Genomic DNA, 22802 nt, shown 5'->3' on the forward strand with positions numbered 1-22802 from the left:
TGAGAATAAATAAATAGATGTAAAACACTCTTATAATGCATCCTTCAAAAACTGACCTTGCATAAACTTCAAAGCAGCAAATATTTCACACAGTACTCAGGGCTTTGATCACATGACTTCAAGCTGACTTTTATGAGAAAGCAGTTAAAACCCAGAAGCACTGCCTTCATATGTTTCCTCTAATGTACCAGCAGAGCAATCTAAAATCAGAGGCTCATGAGGAAGGAATCAAATGTTGAACCATAGACTGGGAACTTGCAGCTCAGAGTGAAAAACGGCGTGAGTGTGACACGTGTAGAAAGATACGGTATAAGTAGGCTTGGAATGATTCAATTTTTATTGGTGAATGTCAATAAACATTGATTTCCCTGCACACACACACAAACTGACAAAAATATTTCCATCAATAATAATGAAAATATAGAGATAGGTGAAGTAAGCAACAATGATATGGGAGAACTTATTGGAGTTTGATGGGAGGATGTTTACTTGGTATCATTTGACAGGCGATGGGGACAGTTTGTGTTTTCATGCTTATAAAGCTTTAACGTTTTGAATCTCAGTGGATACGGTCATTCAATAATTGTCTGAGCCCACCATTGTCTGACCTCCTCTTCATGTCCCACAACTCTGAACGTGTACATTGATAAAACTAGAAAAACATGCTTAAAATCCTTAAGTGCATGCAACTGTGAAAATTTAAATTGATAAAAATGTAAAAAAGCTTAAAAATAGCCATCAATATTATCTGTTGAATTTTTTTTTTAAAAAAACTGATTCTGCCAAGCCTAGGTATGAATTATGGGAGTAGAGACCCCCGGCTCACGGAATGCAGAGAATTATGTTCTAAAGGGAGTCTTTTGATCACTTTAGGTCTAGTTTGATGGCATGATACAGAGCTTGTTAGAGATAAAGGCCAGATGTTGTTTTTGATTCAAAGCCAGGGTGGTACCATTTCTACCGACTGCCCTCAATCTGTTTTCATAGTCAGCACCCAAAAGTCCTATGCAAAGATTGTGCCAGAGCTCTAGTAGAAAAAACAAAGGTGTTTCTGAATTTTTCCCTTTCAAGTTACTGACGTGAGCTTCAGCTACTTAGGAATTCCCTTGATTATAATTACATTCAATACTTTTGAAGTTAATTTCATCCAGCTGATTAAGTTTGTATAGCAAGATCTACAGGACTGGAAAAATAATTACATTATCTAGATAGGATGTACAAACCTTCTGTGCATGTTTTTTCCTTAATAACATGTCTTGGTTGCCTATACACACACCCATCGAAATGTTCAGAAAATTCAAAGTCCCTTTAAGGATTTTAATTGAATGACACAAACCCTCTCATTAAAGAAATTTACAATAATTTAATATCAAAGGGGTGTGGCATGCAGAGTCAAGGAAAAAAATTCGTTTCAGATACAATTTTTCAACAGGTTTAACATTTTTCATTCCATTTTGTGTATTGAGTTTCTCCAGAAATTACTTGCTTGAATTCTAGGAGTGTACCAGCCAATTTACATACAGATATTGAGACTGAAAAGGCACGATTTGTCCCTGACAACTGCCACCCTGGCATGTAGTTTGACTATACACGCTTTGCTGGGTATGCCCCAAATTTTTTTCACGTGTCCTGCGTTGCATCCATAGAGGTGTAAGAGCAAGAGCTTATAACAATCCATTCAATACCCCACACTACTCTGCTTTGACATGAAGGATGCGCTACTTCTCTCATGAGTTGATCACTGTACTGTTTGCCAGCAGCTGGGAATGGGCAGCAGGAGATGGATCACTTGATGAGGACCTGGTCTGTTCATTCCCTCTGGGGCACCTGGCATTGGCCACTGTTGGAAGACAGGATACAGGGCTAGATGGACCTTTGGGCTGACCCAGTCTAGCCATTCGTTTATTCTGATGTACTGTGTCTACCGGCAGAATCCAGCTGTTTGAGAGATCCTGAAAAATGGACCAGTAACATAGACCAGAACTCTGTCATGGTAGGCACTGCATTTGTAGAGCATCTAGCCCAGTGGGGTCTTGGTCCATGAATGGGACTCCTAGGAACTGTGAGAATAAACAATACCAAGAAGAACATTCTGCAGCCTGTTCTCTTATATCATAAAAAAATAAACCTATGGTGAAACTCAAAGGTAAATAAGCCACAAGGAGTCCCTTGACTTGTTTGGCTAAACTATAATTAGACTTTAAGGAAGCAGATTAATTAATTAAAATATAAGTCCTGCAAGTGAAGCTTGCAAGCAAAGCATATATTTTAATTTCACATTTACTTCATGTGTAATACAATGTTTGTTCTGTTTAGCTTCTTTATAAGCCATTTCTTGCTGCCAGGCAAACCAAACCCACAATCTATAAATTAATTTTATGCATCCCATGCAGCTCCTGAAACATATATAAGGTGAAGTTCCTTAACTCAATTCAAAGGAAAGCTCTTTCCTTCACTCTCTGCTCTTCTCTTGCACCTGACTGCTTTGCTGATACTGCTCCATTCTCACTCCAAGCAAGCCACCATGAATCGAATGTGTTTCTCGTCCAGTTCTCTTGGTGGAAGAAGGTGCTTCTCTTCGGCTTCTGCCGTTTATGGCCTCAGCGGAGGTAGAACCAGCTCAGGCTCCATGTCCTGGCCTGCCGGAAGAAGTGAAAGCGGTGGCTTTGGCAGCACAAGTCTCTTTGATCTGGGTAGAAGTCAAAGAATTTCCTATGGTGGAGGCTATGGTCTTGGACACTGTGGTGCATATGGTGGTGGAGGGTATGGCAGCAGTGCGGGCTTTGGCAGCCATTTTGGTGTTGGCAGTGGTGCAGGTTATGGTAGCTATGTAGGCTATGGCAGTGGAGGCTACGGCAGTGGAGTCTACAGCAGCGGAGGCTATGGCAGCGGAGGCTACAGCAGCGGAGGCTACAGAGGTTCCTCTGGCTTTGGAGGTTACTCCCCCTACCAATTCGGGAGTGGTATACGTTATGGCGTCGGACATGCAGGTAGAAGTGACAGTATCCATGGGGTGTGCATCCATCCGGAACTGTTGAAGCCTCTCTCTGTAGGGGTTGACCCAGAAGAACATAAAATACGAGCACATGAGAAGGAGCAGATAAAATGTCTCAATGACCAGTTCGCCTGCTTCATTGACAAGGTGAGAGTATAAAGCACCTTTCTTTTTCTTGGTTCTAAAAAATGGAGATAAGACAGAGCTTCTTGGAAGTCCAAGCTTTCCCAGAGGTCAGAGGTGTTCATCTTTGGTACATTTAGCTTGGCTTCTGGTGGCCCATAAGGTGTAGGAAAAGTTGATATTAATCTGATAGGTTAATTTAGTTGATATTCCTTTCCTTCCTAGACAGAAGACTATCCAGGAAGCCATAGCATCTCTTAATGGTTCTCTGCTGAGAAAGAATCAATAGTAAAAAATTGATATATCGAATGCCACTCAGACATGATGGTGACGGTTAGCAGTATAAAATCCTAAAATAGAATAGGACCGATGACCATTTCTATCAAAGCACAGTGTTTTAATGGTTTGTAACTAGGTATGTACCAGTAGCCCTCGCAGACAGAGGAGGAACGTTATGCTCTTAAGTAGCATATGTGCTATACTATGTGGAAATACACAGGGGTCTAACGAAAACAAAGTAGTTCTTTTTCAACGTCTGTGAATCTCACCTTGGTAACGTTGATTTAGTGTAGTTATTTTGAGGTTGGATGCATTCCAAATTTAATATTCATTATTATTGTTAAGGATGCAATCAGCTGCATTAAAGTAACCTGAAAAGGAACAACAGTGACAGCAAACTAGGATTTCTGCTCTTTTGCTGCTTTGTGACATATGGTGAAGAAGGCCTAGGTTGTTGTGTTTTTCAGCTTCTTTTCTTTTCCACGATGAACCTCAGCAATGTCAAGTCTTCTTTTCCCTGGGGTGTTTTTGGGAGCACTCTTTGAATGATTCAGTAAAGCATAAGAGGAGCTTCTTTGTTCCTACCATTGAAAATCAAGAGGTGACTAAACCACGGTTTATGAGAATCTTCACAAGGAGAAAATAATCTAGCAGAGAAAGGCAGAACTAGAACCGATGGCTGGAAGCTGCCACCAGACAAATTCAAATTAGAAATCAGGTACCAATTTTTAACAGTGAGGGCGATTAGCCATTGGAGCAAATTATCACAGGAAGTGGTGAATTCTTCAACTCTAAATGTCTTTAAATCAAGACTGGATGCCTTTTGGGAAGATATACCTTCGTCAGACACAAGTATTGAGCTCAATCTAGGGGTAAGTGGGTGAAAGGCTATGGCCTGTGTTTTACAGGAGGTCAGATTCGATGTTCTAATGGTCCACTTTGGCTTGCAAATCCATAAATCTATGAAAAGGCCGAGTTGTTGCCTGCTTTACAAGGACAACTTTTCTCTCCAGGGCTTTATTTAAAGAGGCGTTACCCATAAAAATCACTTCCTCTCTCAGGCCAGGTCTACACTACAGGGCTATACTGGTATAGGTACGTTGTTCAGTATGTTGGCGGGAGAGCTTCTCCCGTTGACATAGCTATCACCTCTTGTGGAGGTGGATTAACTACGCTGAGAGGAGAAAGTCTTCTGTCAGCATAACAATGTCTTCACTTAAGTGCTACAGTGGTGCAGCTGTGCCGATGCAGTGCTTTAAGTGTAGAACTGACCTCAGTTAATAAGGTTTAATGTCTTTCATTGCTGCATCGTCATAATCCACCCATCGAGATTTCTAAGTGAAAGAAGGTTGCCAAACTCCTACAGTTCTAATGATGAAGAAGAAAAATAAAGTCTTTGATGGAGGCTTTAGAAGAGTTAAAACAATATTGCATATTTGGCTTTCAGGTCCGCTGCCTTGAGCAGCAGAACAAGGTGCTGGCAACCAAATGGGATCTCTTGCAGCAGCATGCTGTACCAGCAAGGAGAGACCTTGCACCTATTTTCGAGAATTACATCTGCCAACTGAAGAAACAGCTGGAATGTTTGTTACATGACAGGGTGAGACTGGAAGATGAAGAAAAGGCCGCCCAGGACTTGGTCCATGAGTACAAAAGCAAGTAAGTGAGATGGTGAAATGGACAAAAGCTGTATACTAGGGCTAAAGAACCATAGTGCATGCTGGAAAGGAAGTGGGAGAGCTACTCACCCATATTTCGGTCAAGAAAATCTAAATCCCAAGTCCTCCTTTCCTGTTATGTTTCTGCATTCATCAGCTATTCTCCAATATCAGAGCTACAAGCTCATCTATTTCCACCTCATCTTCAGATCCTTTACCAGATCTTAAAGCCATTTTTGACTTGAACTTTCACTGCTGCTGCCAACCCCACAAAAACTTCAGCCTGTGTCATTTCCTCGGTATACCTTCCTCCTTAGTGTCACATCATTCATCCTACCTCCCAGCAGGTACCTGGGTTGCAGGTATTATTATTATTGTGCTAGAGCTGCCTAGGAGCCCCGGTCACAGATCGATATCCTATTCTGTTCAAATACAGAAGCTGGGAATGGGCAACAGGGGATGGATCACTTCATGATTACCTGTTCTGTTCATTCTCTCTGAAGCACCTGGCACTGGCCACTATCGGAAGACAGGATACTGGGCTAGATGGATCTTTGGTCTGACCCAGTATGGCTGTCCTTATGTTTTTATGTTCTTAAAAAGATGATTGCTGCCCCAAAGATCTTACCATCTAGGTGTCTCAGTTCTAGCTGCTCACTGTTGAGACACTAACAAGGAACACCGAGTTCTTTAACTTGTTTAGTGATGGTTCTTTTAGTCTTTACTTCTTTGTTGCTATGGGTGAAAATCACGCCTGTGCAGAGGGCCAGCGCAAACCCTGCATGTGATTTATATCTTAGAATCATAGAATCTCAGGGTTGGAAGGGACCTCAGGAGGTCATCTAGTCCAACCCCCTGCTCAAAGCAGGACCAACCCCAACTAAATCATCCCAGCCAGGGGTTGATTCAGGTCTTGTTTCAGGCTGGGATTTTCAAAAAGGATTAAGGAGATGAGGCCTTTGGAAATCTAACATAAGTGCTCAAACTAAAGCACAAATGGGCCTCCCAGTACAAACTTACATGGAAGTAGGAAGACAAAGAGAAGTTCAAATGCATGACAATGTGGAAGACCACCTCACAGATTTATACAGCTTTCCATTTGTAAATGTTGGGCCTGATTCACATCTGTGTTACTCTGGTTTGACATCAGTGTAACTCCACTGAAATTATTGAAGTTAGACTATTGGGAAACTGTAGGAACACATTGAGGCCGGATCAGTATTTTTGTCAGAAACAATCATATAAAAAAATGAGTGGGGTACAAAATTAACAGGGAAGGGCTTTGTTTGTATCACACTTCCTGTCTTTGCTAGTGGCTTAGGTGGCAGAGACAAACTTTGGCTCTCCTTTCTTCTCATAGATATGAAGAGGAAATCAACAAACGCACACATGCAGAGAATGAGTTTGTGGTGCTCAAGAAGGTAAGTCAGGCTACGAAAGCATGAAACAAGACCAAATTAGCTGTTTTGGGCGTTTCACTTTAAATTCAGTGCTAGACCAAATCCTCAACCAGTGGAAATGGTTGTATTTCAATGGAATTATGCCAATTTAAATCCACTGAGTCACTGATCTACAACAGGGTTTAATAACATACTGAATGGCAAGTTTTTTTAAATCATTATACTTGGGGAAATGAATGGGCAAACCTTGCCCTAAAGTTCTCCTCACACCTCCATTTGATGGAGAACAATTGGCGCTGGGGTAAAAAAGGAAGTATATTTTAAGCATCAAGGGAAAACTATCCATTTTTCTTGCTTGCTTCCACTTTGGAATCAGCAGGTGACAAATCATATTTTCAGTGTTCGTTTTGGACAATCGCTAATCAGCACTGGGTTTTATTAAATCCCGTGTAGGTATACTTTGCCCTGTCTCAGTGCAGAGGGATGAACTACTAGATGACCTTTGGGGACCTTTCCAGCCCTACATTTGTATAAACCATGGGATAGAGCTGGACTCTGGCCTTAAAGGTCCAACAGAGATTCCTCTTGAGGAGGGAAGTTCTTTGCTGCCATAAATTCAGAGCTGGCAGCTTCTATGTCAGCTTGTCCCTCCCCACGTCCTGGCATGACTGGGGAAAGAAGAGTGGGGATGGTAGAGCAGAACTCACCCAGATAGATTCTCTGACCATGGTGGATGCCTGAGCAGTCAATGGGCTCCCCTAAGTGATGCAGGGACTTGGGTGTCACCGAAGCAGGTGCCATAATAATCCCCTGGTGGCATTCCTTGAGGGGCTCAGACGCAAGGAAGAAGAGAGCCTGTAGTTCTTATCTACACCAAAGTGTAAAAGGGCCATAATATGGCAATGAATTACATTTACACTCGATATAAGGTCCCTTTATATGGCCACCTTGGTGTAAAGTCGCCTTCGTGCGACCAGGCCAATACTGTTTGTAAAAAAAAAAAAAAAATACCATCATCTTTCCATGGATTTGGAAGATATTTAGTTTTCCCCCATAAGACGTCAGAGGATCGTGAGGAAGCCTCACCTCTGAGACATCCTGCTCCAAAAGCCTGACCCGAAGACGACTGTGGGCGTTGCTGCTGTTGCTATGTGTCTCAGTGTTTGGGTCAGCACCCTTTCTGATTGCCTGGGGCTGCTTTTCAGGATGTGGACTCTGTCTTCATGACCAAGGAGGAGCTGGAGTCCAAGTTGCTGCAGCTGAGGCAACACTTTGAGTTCCTGAAATGCATCTTCGTTGAGGTAGGTACTCTGCCCATTCTCGCCACTTTAATGTTGCGTTGGGACCAATAGCCGTCAATGACTTTTCTGAAACTGCATTAAGGAGTTGTTACGATGAAGCCTAATGCAGGCAAAATAATTGTCTTTATAAAATTTCTCACCCTGTGGCCACTCCTAGAAAACATTATAAATCACTTTATATACAAGATATTTCTTTATAAATAAGAATGATTATGTTTAAAAAAATGCCACATGCTTTCAGACAAGCCTGGAGACAACAGGACAGACGGCCTTGCCAACATCTGGTTGGGAAATTGGGTTTATTTTTGCATGGAAAATTTTGACTTTTCATTGAAACAGCGGAAACCAGACAACGCTCAGCCAAAAACAGTCAAATTGAAAAAGGTTTGGAGGAAAACTTCTGAAAACATTCAGATTTTCAGTGTTCCAACAGATATATATATGGGAAACAGCTACTCTCTGCTAAAAAAAGTTTGTTTAGCCAGAAACCCAATTTTCAGTCAGAAAAAAGTTTTGTCTGAAAATGTTCAATCAGCCCCGGCCTTGGACATTGTGTCTTCGTTTACCCTTGTGCCTAGTGAGTTTGAATCATGAGGGTAGCATTTTACACCCAGTTTCCATTTACTTTAACTAAACGATGATACGAGGTGAACATAGCAGTGTTTCAGGCCCAATGCTACTGCCTTACAAAGCTCAAAGTCTAAAGAATGGCAAAATAAATGGTACTTTATAGTAGCAATATTGTTTGGTAAAACTCTACATTGGGATTTCTCCATCCTTCATCAGAAAGTCACACTGTGGCAGATAGGTTCCATCCGCTAGTCCTCAAACCCTGCAGTAGCTGGAAACAGACCAGCTACCGGGGTAACTCAAGCCTTACTTCTGGGTTAAGGGAAAACTTTCTTCTTTGAGGCTTTACTTACAGGGTCAGAATTTAGCCAAATCAATGAGTGGCATGCTTCTTGACAGAACATGTGGAAGTGTGGATGAGGGGATCTGTATGTGAAGGGGCTCTAACGTCAATACCTGACTGAGACTGTATTCAACTTGCAGGAGCGAGCTCAGCTAGATGGCCAACTCTGCGATACCGCTGTTGTTTTGGAAATGGACAACAGCCGAGATCTGGACCTCAGTGGCATTATCCAGAGTGTTAAATGCTGTTATGAGGAGATTGCTCAAAAGAGCAAAGGAGAAGCTGAGACGTTCTACCAAACTAGAGTGAGTAATCACAAAGCTATAGTGTATGGAGATGAAGCCGTAATTTTGTCACTCTAATACTTCCAGAAAATCATGAGCATGGGATAATTTCTTTCTCCTGAACGTATGATACATACTGAAAAAAACATCTTCACTCTGCTCAGTTGCAGTGACACATCTTCTGAAGATGTGATTCACATGGAACATCCACCTCTACAATCTACTCAATAGCTAGAAGTGGAATATTTATGAAAAATAATCCACAACATCTATCATTTTAGTACAAAGCAATGATCGATAATTGGGATGCTCTTTCCCAACCTTGATATTTCATTAATTATTATTATTATTATTATTTATTATTATTATTAATTCTCAGTTATGGATCGACTCCATTATACGAAAACAAAAAGACAGTCCTGGTCTCGAAGAGTGTACAATCTAAGTTACTTAACTTTGGGCCCATCTATGAATTCCAGATGACGCCTTGCCTTGTTTATACTGATATCACAGCTGTGTATTTTCCCATGAGCAGAGGTTTCTAGGAGAATCAAACCAGCTGCCGCCTATCTTGGAATGGATGATATTTAATTTATAGCAATTACCTTATTTCTGAATACTAGCTTGAGGAGCTGAGCACCAACAGAGGCAGATTCTGTGATGACCTGAAAAATATCCAGGGTGAAATAGCAGAGCTGAAACGGCTGGTCCACACACTGCAGGGCGAGACTGATAAAGTGAAGAAAGAGGTAGGACAGATTTGTTTGTTTGTTTGTTTGCTTTCTCCTGTTTTGATTGCTCTTGTCTCGGTGTAAAATTCACAGCTGTTCGGCGGAACAGCACAAGATCTATGGGCCGGTTAAGTGTCAATTCAGAATAATCCCTTACGGTTGACTCTCTGCACAGGAGTGAATTTCAACTTTGGCAAGTCTATATGGGGTCAGGAATCAGCTGGCAGAGTTCAGCATAGCTCCACTGACTTGAGTGGAGTTAAACCCCTTGATACGAGCAGAGGATCTAACCCATGGACCCTGATCTAAAATCCAATAGCAATATGACTGGTATATACTCACCTGCTCTGTTAGCTATTTGAAACCTGAGCTTTACTTTACTTTACTTACTTACCATTTACTTGTGATAGGTCATACAAGATGCTTGGTGTTGTTTATTACTGGTATCTCAGAGGTGCCCTGAGGGGCCTAACTGGGAATCGGGACACCATTGTTTCAGGCAGCGTGCTTAGCATCTTCAGGTTTCTGGTGCTAATGCTCACAGACTGTGACCTGAAAGCCGGCATTGCATGAATGCTCAAGTTTGCAAGCTTAACGTTGGCGTTCATTGCTAGTAACACTTGATCTCGCAAGAGTAGGCTGCAGACGAAAAAAGACAGGTGGGAGAAGCCCATGTGAAATGGATCTATTTCAATATTCGAATGGGTATTTGGAAAAGAGGTTTGCAGTATGGTCTTAACTCTGATGAAGAGCTGCACAATGACCCTTTGGTTTCCCCCCTCGCACCCCTTCACAGATTGCCTGTCTGCAGACGGCCATTGCTGACGCTGAGCAGCGAGGCGACTGTGCCCTCAAAGACGCCAGGGAGAAGCACATTGATTTGCAGAACGCCTTGCAGCAGGCCAAGGACAAATTGGCATGCATGCTGCGGGACTACCACGAGCTGCTCAATGTCAAGCTGGCCTTGGATATTGAGATAGCTACCTACAGAACATTGCTGGAAGGAGAAGAAACCAGGTAAGTGCATCATATGTGTTGTAGCGTGGTAACATTTCAAATAGCCCCAGTAGCGTTTGACGGGAACAAAGTTAATATAATAAGTAAGAAAGAGAATGAAAAATATTGCAACATCTGGATTCAGGACACTATCTGATTTATGGAGAACGAGTTTGTCTAAGAGAAGGAGATGAGTTCTTTAAAGGTAGTAGGGGTAACATTTTCAATCTAAGCTATTTAGGAGCTTAAGCCCCATTTTCAAAAGTGAGGTAGGCACTTAAGAGTCTAAGCCCCGTTGATTTTCAATGACCTTTAGGCTCCTAAGGCTGGAATTTTCAAAGCAGCTTAAAAGACTTGAGGCACCCAATTCCCACTGAATTTCAATGGGATTTTGGTGCCTAAATACCTGGAGGTCCTTGGAAAATCCCAGTCTAGGTCACGTTTGAAAATAGGACTTAAGACCCCTAATTATCCAGGTATGCTTGAAAATTTACCTGAGGTCTCATTGCCTACAGGTTTCTAAATGCATATGAAGTCATTTACCTATATTGTTTTTCTTTCCTTCACAGGATATGTACAGGGCACCCCACAAATGTTGGTAAGTAAACTGAGGATTCACCTTGTTTTTGTCAGATTTCTTTAAGAGCTTCAAAGCTGCTGTTTAAGTGACTGAACATCTCGTTTTCTCCCAGCTGTGGTCAGTGGTGGCCATACCATCGGGGATTGCCGAGCCGGATTTGGAAGTGTTTGCGGACCTCTAAAGGGAGGATTCAACTCTGGAATTGGAATATTTTCCTCCAGTGATGGATTCAGCTCCAGAAGTGCAGAAGCCATCTCCAGGATGGGAGGGGGCTATGGCACCAGGAGTGCCGTCAGCTCTTCAGGAAGGGGATATAGTTCTGGAGGAATAGGTAGTAGTGGAATTGGGTATGGCTTGGGAGGATTCAGCTCTGGAAGTGGGGGATACAGCTACCGACGTGTGCTCAGCTCTGGCTTTGCAAGTTCCGGGAGTGTTGGCAGTCATATGGGTGGAGTGAGGAGCTCCGGGAGTGCAAGCGCTGGAGGTGATGTGGGGTACCACTCCTCGGGTGGCGTCAGTTCTGTGGCTGGAGTTTGCAGCTCTGGAGATGTAGTAGGGAGCTCTGGAAGTTCAAGTGGAGTTCATTCTTCAGGGGAACATTATAGCTCTGGAGGTGTAGGCAGCTCTGGAGGTGTAGGCAGCTCTGGAGGTGTAGGCAGCTCCAGTGGTGGAGTTTATAGCAGTGGAGGTGTAGGCAGCTCTGGAGGTGTAGGCAGCTCTAGTGGTGGAGTTTATAGCTCTGGAGGTGTAGGCAGCTCTGGAGGTGTAGGCAGCTCTGGAGGTGTAGGCAGCTCTAGTGGTGGAGTTTATAGCTCTGGAGGTGTAGGCAGCTCTGGAGGTGTAGGCAGCTCTAGTGGTGGAGTTTATAGCTCTGGAGGTGTAGGCAGCTCTGGAGGTGTAGGCAGCTCTAGTGGTGGAGTTTATAGCTCTGGAGGTGTAGGCAGCTCTGGAGGTGTAGGCAGCTCTAGTGGTGGAGTTTATAGCTCTGGAGGTGTAGGCAGCTCTAGTGGTGGAGTTTATAGCTCTGGAGGTGTAGGCAGCTCTGGTGGTGGAGTTTATAGCTCTGGAGGTGTAGGCAGCTCTGGAGGTGGAGTTTATAGCTCTGGAGGTGTAGGCAGCTCTGGTGGTGGAGTTTATAGCTCTGGAGGTGTAGGCAGCTCTGGTGGTGGAGTTTATAGCTCTGGAGGTGTAGGCAGCAGTGGAAGTGGAGGTGCATACAGCTCAGGTACGCGCATGGTATCCATCAGCTCTTCAAGCAGAAGGATCATCCGATAAAAGTCCAAACGCAAAAGTCTCCTTTGCTGGAATGAAAAATATTTCCTGCCTTCTGACAGCCACATGAATCACAAAATCTGTCATTGACAATAACCATACAGTAAAGAAAAGCCTGTGTCCAATGCAATTCGTATGATCCGAAACCACGTTCTTCTGAATGCCCCTTTTAGAGAAGCTTTACGCAGTGTTAATCCTAGTGGTTTATACTATCTTTTTGGTTCAGTGAGTCTGTGGCTGTCTATAGGCATTATCTTGGCTATTAAACCAGTCTCTTTTGCCTGATAATTTTGCCCTTCTCACTCTGGATTTTCTTGCATTAGCTGCACTCGGGATCACATAGCATTAGGACCCAGAATTTTCCTCATCCCATGGTGAAGCATTTCAGACAGGGAAGCAGTGCATTAACCGTTCAAGACCAGACTGCAGATATCACTTGGCTTCTCTTATGACACCAGGAATCAGATTGATTTTTATTTTATTTTTTGGGTGAGGGTTAGCTGGTTTTGATCAGGTTGCATAATCGCTGCCATTACATTTGCTGCATCCACACAGTGACATTTGCTAAAACTCATTGTAATTACACCAGCGATAAGCGTTGTCCGTGATTCATCTACTGTTAAATGTCTGTGTTATTATTCCTGAGTGTACATTGGATGGAAAGGTCTTGTGCTTTTTCTGTATATACAGTTGGAACACCGTTGACTGTCCTTTGCTTATTATCGAGCACTCTAAACTCTCTGCTGTATCTCCAATAAACTGAATGCATAATTCAAGCTTTGTTTCTCAAGGGTTGTTTTTTCTTCCCCTCTGAGGTTTCAAAATACGTTAATAGTTGCTCGTGGCCATACAGAAAATCCCAAATGGGTTGTTTTGTAAATAGGGCAAAACATTTTCAAGAGCACCTCAGACTAAGGAGTCTGACTTCTGGCGAGACTTTGGAGAAGATTTTCAGAGACACCCATTAAAAGCTAATGGGCATTACATGTCTCTTAGAAAATCTCCCCCCAGATCCTAAGGCCCAGATACATAAGAGGACTTGAACATTGCAACGCCTAACTTCTAGGTACCTAGAAAATCACTGGAACCACATGATCCACAAAGCCCGAGTGAGGTGCCCAGCTCCCTATACAATGAATGAGCTAGGCGCCTAGGACCAGGAGCCACAAAAGCCAGCATGCTAGGCCGGGAGTTGCCTAAGCTAGCCAATGGGTGATGCCAACCAGAGGGGTATGTCCTAAGCCCTGCCCCTCTCTCAGAGATAGGCAACTATGTCCAGGCTGCAGGGAGGCTCCTGTCTCTGCTTGTGAGTCACAAACGGGAACCCGTCTCCTGGAATCAGGCATCTAGGTCATTTCTTGCAAGATGGAGTTAGGCACCTGCTCAATTCCACTCAACTGGGATGTGGGAGAGCCTGGTTCAAGTCTCCCCTCTGCCTGATGAGGAGAGAGGATTTGTGGAGGGACCTAGTGCCTGCCAGAGAGGCCAAGCTTTGGGATATTCTGAGCTGGGTGCTTCTCAATCTCTCTTGTTGAACATGTTCCACTTTAATTGAATCATTAAAGAGGCCAGAAAATGAGGGAGAAAAACTCCATATAGCCCAGGGCACTCAACCAACCTGGGGAAGAGCCCTCTTCCAATGCCTTCTCTGCAACAAGCAGAGACCCTTGCCTGATGATACAGGGGTGGGCAGAATAAGGGCAACCAGCTTCAGCAGTGTTGCTTAGCATGCTCAGTACAAGCCAAGCAGCAAATCTGGGGCAGGGGGAGGGAGGGGCACATGCCTCCTGTCAAGGTTCCTCCCCCACTCTGAACTCTAGGGTACAGATGTGGGGACCTCCATGAAAAACCTCCTAAGCTTATCTTTACCAGCTTAGATTAAAACTTCCCCAAGGTACAAAATATTCCACCCGTTGTCCTTGGACTGGCCGCTACCACCACCAAACTAATACTGGTTACTGGGGAAGAGCTGTTTGGACGCGTCCTTCCCCCCAAAATACTTCCCAAAACCTTACACCCCACTTCCTGGACAAGGTTTGGTAAAAAGCCTCACCAATTTGCCTTGGTGACTACAGACCCAGACCCTTGGATCTTAAGAACAATGAACAATCCTCCCAACACTTGCACCCCCCCTTTCCTGGGAAATGTTGGATAAAAAGCCTCACCAATTTGCATAGGTGACCACAGACCCAAACCCTTGTATCTGAGAACAATGAAAAAGCATTCAGTTTCTTACAAGAAGACTTTTAATAAAAATAAAAGTAAATAGAAATGAAGAAATCCCCCCTGTAAAATCAGGATGGTAGATATCTTACAGGGTAATTAGATTCAAAAACATAGAGAACCCCTCTAGGCAAAACCTTCAGTTACAAAAAAGATACACAGACAGAAATAGTTATTCTATTCAGCACAATTCTTTTCTCAGCCATTTAAAGAAATCATAATCTAACACATACCTAGCTAGATTACTTACTAAAAGTTCTAAGACTCCATTCCTGGTCTATCCCCGGCAGAAACCAGCATATAGACAGACACACAGACCCTTTGTTTCTCTCCCTCCTCCCAGCTTTTGAAAGTATCTTGTCTCCTCATTGGTCATTTTGGTCAGGTGCCAGCGAGGTTACCTTTAGCTTCTTAACCCTTTACAGGTGAGAGGAGCTTTCCCCTGGCCAGGAGGGATTTCAAAGGGGTTTACCCTTCCCTTTATATTTATGACACCTCCCATGCCACACCTCTGAGAGGTGGGACTTGAACCACAGTTCTCCCACATCCTAGGTAAGTACCCTGTCCACTGGACTGAAGGAGGCCTCATCTGCCATCACCTGTTTTGTCTGGACCCCTGAGCACGCCTACAAGATCAAGACGAAATACGTGAGGTAGGCATTCCTCCACCTATCTTCCCCTGGTTTGTGAATCACGAGGGAGAGGGCCCTAGAGCCCAGGCTCCAGCCTACGCCTGGATGTCTGCACTGCAATTTTATAGCCATGCAGCCTGCACCCTGCTAGGCTGACATGGGCCAGCCGTGGGTGTTTTATTACAGTGTAGACATACCCACTGTGTCTACACTGCTGGGTGCGCCCACATCCTGGCTCCCAGGCATGAGAACGGAAGCCAAGAAAGCCCACCCCAACAGTCCACCCTGCAGGGTCGTATATGCACCAAATGCCTCTCCCCCCGAATCCACACTGGCACACCTGGTGCACAGGCATGGTGCTATGATTGCTGGGGGCGTATCCCAGGATTCTTTGCGCCACAGCACAACCAGAGCTGCCCTGGGAACTGTTTGTTGTTATATAGTGGGGCGAACTTGTCAGTCCTCTCAGATCTGAACCTGTAAATCAGGTTAGCCTGTCAGTCATCCATGCCCAGTGCACCAGCAGACAACAGGGTTCCTTCGCACCCATCTTCAAGGCAATGGATACTCCCTTAAAGCAGTCTTCTTTCTTCTGGATTTTAGAGACAGGAGTTGCAGAACAAGAGGGGCCAGATGTGCGATAACCCGAGAACTAACTTTACCACAGCAGACTGCAGAGCTGAGCCCGGCCAATCCAGAGGCTGCCGTGCGAGAATGGAAACACAAAGAAACAGGTAGGGCAGATCTTTCGTCCCCTGGCTTGAACGGGATTGACTTGGGGCATATAGTCCTGCCAGGCAGCCAGTGGCTGCAGCGTCAGTCTCCTAGCAACATACTGGACACAGCCGGTGTTGGCAGGGGCTTCCTGAGTGGTTGCATTTCCTGACTGGTGGAGGGATGGAGCTAGCTTGATACTTGACCCAGTCGCTGCCAGAGCTGGCCAGCAGCACAACCTATTCCACGTCCACCTTGACTCTGCTCTCCTGGGTGTCTCATTGCCCTGATTCTGGACTCCAGCTTGGCTCCTCTCTAACCTCCCCAGGCCTGGCCGTCCCCATGGCTCCAACCATTAGGCGTGACAGCCCATGTGCTAGTCGTATCCCTGACAAGTATGGATCTTGAGGTCCCGCTGAGGTCCTTTGGCTTGGTGAGTGGAGGAACTATGTGATTGGGATGTCTTATTCTAGTCTGGACATTGCCATGGTGCTCTATTGAGCATTGTTAAGGCTGACCTGAGCTGGCTTCCAAATAAAAGAACTTCGATTCACAGTAGCTCCTAGACACTCCAAACAACATCAGGGCCCCTGTTATGCTTGGCACTGTACAGACACGGAGTAAGAGACGGTCCCTGCCTAGAGGAGCTTATGACCTAAATAGACAAGGCAGGAAAAAAATAAGGGTGAGGAAAAAATGCCACAGTGATTTGCACAAAGTCATGCGGCAGGTCAGTGTTAGAACCAAGGTCTCCATGTCCTGTTCAGGAGGCCACCTGGCCTCCCTATGCTTGCTACTTGTGCTCATGTGATTCACAGCAACATCTGAAGACTATCTGGGAGGAGAATAGGCAGTTCAGCCATCTGAATGGTGTTTTGTTGCTACAGTTAATTGTGAAGGCTTTCTAGGATCTTGCCTGGTTTGTCATGGTGGATCACATGAGCAGGTCTAGGAGCATCAGATCCTTTCGAGAGGACAGCAGCGTGCCCAGGGGGTGAGAAACAGGAAAGGAAGAAGAGCTTGCAGAGTTAAAACAAGCGGATGAGGTTCTCAGAGATGAATGTTCCTTTGGTGACTCCGGAGTTGTTCCCTGGCATCTTAGGTAGAGTGCAGCACGTTAGCGCGCTCTATATAATCTCACCCCCCTGGTCTGCTTTGCCATGTCATGCAGACAAACCCTATTGCTCCAACTGTGGACTCAGGCTCAGAGTACAGCCCGTTCCAAAACAAAGCAAATATGTGCTTGCACAATATTATTCTTGCAACACCAATGAACAAAGTGATAAGGGAACCTGGTGATGCCAAGTCTAACCAAGAATGAATGCTGAATTAGATGCAAATGGATGAGTTTTGGCTTAGAAATCTTTGGAACAGAAGAATCCATGTGACTGCCACATTATCACTGTGAGGGGGAAAAGATACATTAATGTACCTGGTATTCTGTTGTTCTCAGAAAGCATCCAGGCATTACGACAATCAGGGTCTCTCTTCCCCATGAAATTTGTTTGGAGTGCACAGTGCTAAAGCACTCTCAGTTCACCCAGTTCTTGACTTCAGACCTCAGGGTTCCTACACACAGTGCTAAAGCTACAGGGCCAGATTCAGCAGGGAAAAAAGTTGTGGTGTAGAGCAGCAGTTCTTAGATTGTTTTTTGTTTGTTTTTTGAATCAAGCTCCACTTCCTGTATCAAAGCAAATGAAGTCAGGTCCCACTTCCCATGTGGTGGAGATGATATTCACAGAGAGAGACTATTCGTGAAGTACTAATGTACACACAGTTATAATAGCCTTTACCGTGCGCATCGCAATGTGTTAGCTGAGCTTGTTTCTGTGCGTACATGACTTATCCAGCTGGAGAAAGACTAAAAAACCCCCTGAAACTAGAGAGCAGCCTGCAAAATGTTCCTTGGAGGAACAGAAGGAGTGGAAACAGACCAGTGGTACAGCACGTGGGGACAGAGGTTGTATGGGATTCCGAGAGGGAACAGGGAAGGGGAGGCTGAGAGGATAGGGTGTCCAGGGGTGGAGGGCAATGAGATAGGGGATGCAGGGGAAGGCCAATCTGAGGGGACAGAGGCACTGTGGGGAGGGAGACAGTTGGAACAGGAGCTAGAGGAGGACAGGGGCAGGAGGATCGGAATGAAAGTTGGGAAAGCCTCCAAAGGCAACTCCTTCCCCTGCAGACTGTTTCCCCCTGGGGTGCCTATTCCCATCAATCTATCTCCTCCCCCGCTTGCCAGCCAGGCCTTTGGGCGCTTGGCTGCTGCTTCTTCCCCCTCCTACTCGCTTTCCACTGGCAGCTCCAGGCTGGCTGGGCACCACCAGAGGGAGCATTGAGAGCAAAGGAGAAGATGTTACAGACGGCCCTGCTCTAAAGAGCAGACCAACAGCTGCCCCTAGTGGCAGGAAAGTCACTGCAACAGAATTCCTGCTGGATGTGTGAGGAGACGGTAGTTGTATAGCTGGAACAAACCAACGGGGGGAACCTAACAGAGAATCCATTCACATTTTTCAAGATATTCAATAAAGAGTAAAATTCAGGCCTGACTCAGACACCATGCAGCTCCCACAGTTTGAAAAAGCCAGGTATAAAGTGCATGTCCATGCAAGTCAGAAGTTTGCAGTTAGAAGCTTGTTTAGTCTGCAGAAGAAAAGAGTGAGGGGGGATTTGATAGCAGCCTTCAACTATGTGAAGGGGGGGTTCCAAAAAGGATGGAGCTCAGCTGTTCTCAGTGGTGGCAGATGACAGAACAAGGAGCAGTGGTCTCATGTTGCAGTGGGGGAGGTCTAGGTTGGATATCAGGAAACACTATTTCACTAGGAGGGTGGTGAAGCACTGGAATGGGTTACCTAGGGAGGTGTTGGAATCTCCATCCTTAGAGGTTTTTAAGGCCTGGCTTGACAAAGTCCTGGCTGGGATGATTTAGTTGGTGTTGGTCCTGCTTTGAGCAGGGGGTTGGATCTCAATTACAGGCAAATAACTTTCCATTTGTGGTTGTTCTCCTTCTAAGGTGAAACTTGCACAGTGCAAAGTCCATGCACCACTTAAGCCCTATTTTGAGGGCTTACATTGAGCATAAACTTTCTGGGGGTATCGTTGGTGAACTGTGAAATGGTTCCTTCCTACCAATTTTCAGGTACATTCCACTGAATACATTTACAGGTGAAGAGGTGCTGTAACGTTAGACTCCTTGTCTATTATGTGTTGCATCATGGGGGAGAGAGGAGATAATTCATAGAGTCCAAGGTCACAAGGGACCACTGTGATCATCTAGTCTGAGCTCCAATATACCACAGGCCATAGGATGTCCCAAAAAATAATTCCTAGATTAGATCTTTTAGAAGAACATCCAGTTGATTTAAAAATTGCCAGTGATGGAGAATCCACCATGACATTTGGTAAATTGTTCCAATGGTTGTCCCTTCATAGATTGCCTTCATAAAGTATGGGCCAAGAACAAATTTCCCCTTTGAATTGCATCGCATTGCAATGCATAGTTAAGTTTATGGCTTATTGAAACGTGATCAACTGACCAGTCTTCCATTGAAACATGCAGTTTTGCCAAAATAAAAACGTTTTGTGGGAATGTGTTGCCTTCTTGATAGGAAACAATCTAAAAGTTTCATTTTGAAAATGTCAAGAATCTTCATGTTATTTTGACATTTCTATTCATTTCTTTTTGACTTTTACATTTTATTCAAATACTATTTTTAAGATGATATTTTATATTGTCTGATGATATTAAATATCATATTAAAGTCATCATGAAAGGAACTGAAAGTTTTCAACATGTACAAACATTCAAACATTTCAACATGTCAACCATATTGAAATTAAACTTTTTCATGGTCCCTGAATTGAAATATTTTGGTATTTTCATTTTGTGGGGAATTAAGAAATTTCAGATTTTCATTTTGATTCTAAAGAAAAGAAACGTTCAAAATGTTGGAATTTTTCACTGATCAGAAATTCCAGTTCCCAACTAAAGCTCATTAGATACATTAAACAAGCTTTGTGCCTTCCTCTGAAACATCTGGTATTTGCCACTGCTGAAGAAAAGACACCACATAAGGTAGACTACTGCTCAGTACTGGGGGTGCCGGAATAGGGAGCCATGGGAGCCAGGGGGTACCAAGGCACCATGGCCCCATCAATTTTTACCAGCTGTAAGGGTGAGCAACACGGGGAAGGATGCAGAGAGGAGCAAGTGGGGTCCTGGGCAGAAGAGGTGGCACGGAAGCGAGGCCTCTGGGGAAGGGGTGGCATAGGGGCAGGGCCTTGGGGGAAGGGTGGGCGCAAGGGTCAGGGCTCAGGGAGAAGGGGCAGCACAGGGGGCAGGGCCTTGGGGGAAGGGGTGGTGCAAGGGGGGCGGGGCCACAGTTTGGGCGCCGGTGGTCCCCTTACTTTTAGGAAGCTTCCGTGTTCTTGCTCAGTGCTAGTTATTATTCATATTGTCATAGCAACCAGAGGCCTCACATGAATACATTTACAGGTGAAGAGGGCTGTAACCCATACCTCATGGCCCCATTGCACTAGATGCTGTCCATACACATACTAAGAGCCAGACCCTGCCATGAAGAACTTGCAGTCTAACATTTTTCACTTTTTGGCAACAACCCCCCCGTCCCAACCTTTTTCTGTTTAAAACCAAAAGATTTGGGGTTTTGCTTGCAAAAAAAAAAAAAATTAGAAGCCCCCCCCCCCCGGGCCAAAATTTCAAATAATTTTTGCTTGCTAAAAATGAAAAAAAACCCCATCATTGGGAGAAAAAATAATTTCCCAGCCACCTCTGTAATGAAATCCTTGTTCTGTCAAGCCCAGTATCTTAACCTTGACAGTGACCATTAACTGATGCATCAGAGCAAGCTGGAACCCGCCTCTGCTTTACCTAGCAAGCTGTGGCAAACCCGTAAGCAAATATGCAAAAAGAAAAGGAGTACTTGTGGCACCTTAGAGACTAACCAATTTATTTGAGCATAAGCTTTCGTGAGCTACAGCTCACTTCATCGGATGCATACTGTGGAAAGTTTACAAGATCTTATTATATACACACAAAGCATGAAAAAAATACCTCCTCCCACCCCACTCTCTTGCTGGTAATAGCTTATCTAAAGTGATCACTCTCCTTACAATGTGTATGATAATCAAGTTGGGCCATTTCCAGCACAAATGCAGGTTTTCTCACCCTCTGCCCCCCCACACAAACTCACTCTCCTGCTGGTAATAGCTCATCCAAAGTGACCACTCTCTTTACAATGTGTATGATAATCAAGAAAAGGCATCTGATGAAGTGAGCTGTAGCTCATGAAAGCTTATGCTCAAATAAATTGGTTAGTCTCTAAGGTTCCACAAGTCCTCCTTTTCTTTTTGTGAATACAGACTAACACGGCTGTTACTCTGAAACCTATGATAATCAAGGTGCTGGAAATGGCCCACCTTGATTATCATACACATTGTAAAGAGAGTGGTCACTTTGGATGGGCTATTACCAGCAGGAGAGTGAGTTTGTGTGTGTGTGGGGGGTGAGAAAACCTGGATTTGTGCTGGAAATGGCCCAACTTGATTATCATACACATTGTAAGGAGAGTGATCACTTTAGATAAGCTATTACCAGCAGGAGAGTGGGGTGGGAGGAAGTATTTTTTTCATGCTTTGTGTGTATATCATAAGATCTTCTAAACTTTCCACAGTATGCATCCGATGAAGTGAGCTGTAGCTCACAAAAGCTCATGCTCAAATAAATTGGTTAGTCTCTAAGGTGCCACAAGTCCTCCTTTTCTTTTTGTGAATACAGACTAACACGGCTGTTACTCTGAAACCTAAACAAATATGAACACTAGTAAAAAGTGATCAACTCTGTTATGTACCTGCATGCAATTTAAGGGGGTGACTCGGGGGAGGGAGGGGTAATAATACCTCAGAGACATTCTGGCTTCTCTCTGCCCCTCTTATCAGTTATTCTGGATTTTGGATTAAAATTGGGGGGAACCAAAAAGGTACCATTAATACTAGAGAATCAGTTAACCTGTAGGGAATGGGAACCTGCATTCCTAATTGTCTCTCTTTGCAGCTTGCCTGACTGGAAACAGCCATCTGCAGTGCTGAGCAGGGCAGTGAAGATGCCCAGCAGAAGTATACAGAGCTACACAAAGCTCGTCAGAAGGCCCAATGAGCAGGCACACGTGTTCCGTGACAATTGGGAGGTGCCGACTCCAGCTGGCCCTGAATATTGAGGCTGCTACATACCTGACATTGCTGGAGGGACACGAACACAGGTAGGCAACACGTCTTTTTTTACAGTGTGTTATACTCAGCATTTCAGTTAGCCCTGGAAGAAGGTGGGTGATAATACACATAATTTCCCTGGGTAATTGTAGGTGAGATAATAATAATATTGAAAGATGCCATGGAGAGGAAGAAGAAAAGGAGGACTTGTGGCACCTTAGAGATTAACAGATTTATTTGCACATCAGCTTTCGCAAGCTACAGCCCACTTCATCAGATGCATGCAGTGGAAAGGATGATCCTGTGGGTGTGACACCGGCCTGAGATTTGGGTTCAATTTCTTGCTCTGTCTCAGACTTCTTGGGTGGTCTTGGTCAAGTCCCTTCATCTCTCCAATGGGGATTTGGGGGGCATTTGTGTTCCACTGACTCCAGCTGGGGTTGTGGATAGTGAACTCGTCTGAAAAATCAGACCCA

At 44.4% G+C, this 22802-nt stretch overlaps 1 protein-coding gene across 1 annotated transcript; it reads left to right on the forward strand.

Moving 5' to 3' along the window:
• The first annotated feature begins 2603 nt into the window (after positions 1-2603).
• On the forward strand, positions 2604-10705 carry LOC125629330 (keratin, type II cytoskeletal 73-like). Its single transcript, XM_075121423.1, has 7 exons — positions 2604-3142; positions 4845-5056; positions 6416-6476; positions 7661-7756; positions 8810-8974; positions 9577-9702; positions 10481-10705. Exons 1-7 carry the CDS (start codon positions 2630-2632, stop codon positions 10703-10705), a joined length of 1398 nt encoding a protein of 465 aa, XP_074977524.1. The 5' UTR covers positions 2604-2629.
• Positions 10706-22802: the final 12097 nt, after the last annotated feature.

This window comes from Caretta caretta, chromosome 20 (assembly GCF_965140235.1).
Source record: "Caretta caretta isolate rCarCar2 chromosome 20, rCarCar1.hap1, whole genome shotgun sequence".
Lineage (NCBI taxonomy): Eukaryota > Metazoa > Chordata > Testudines > Cheloniidae > Caretta > Caretta caretta.

What these genes read in the sequence shown, in the direction of transcription:
- LOC125629330 (XM_075121423.1), top strand. Translation starts at nt 2,630, where the DNA reads ATGTCCTGGCCTGCCGGAAGAAGTGAAAGCGGTGGCTTTGGCAGCACA. An exon ending in GTCCATGAGTACAAAAGCAA is followed by an intron (nt 5,057 to 6,415) that starts GTAAGTGAGATG and finishes TTCTTCTCATAG; the next exon opens with ATATGAAGAGGAAATCAACA. An exon ending in TGAAATGCATCTTCGTTGAG is followed by an intron (nt 7,757 to 8,809) that starts GTAGGTACTCTG and finishes TTCAACTTGCAG; the next exon opens with GAGCGAGCTCAGCTAGATGG.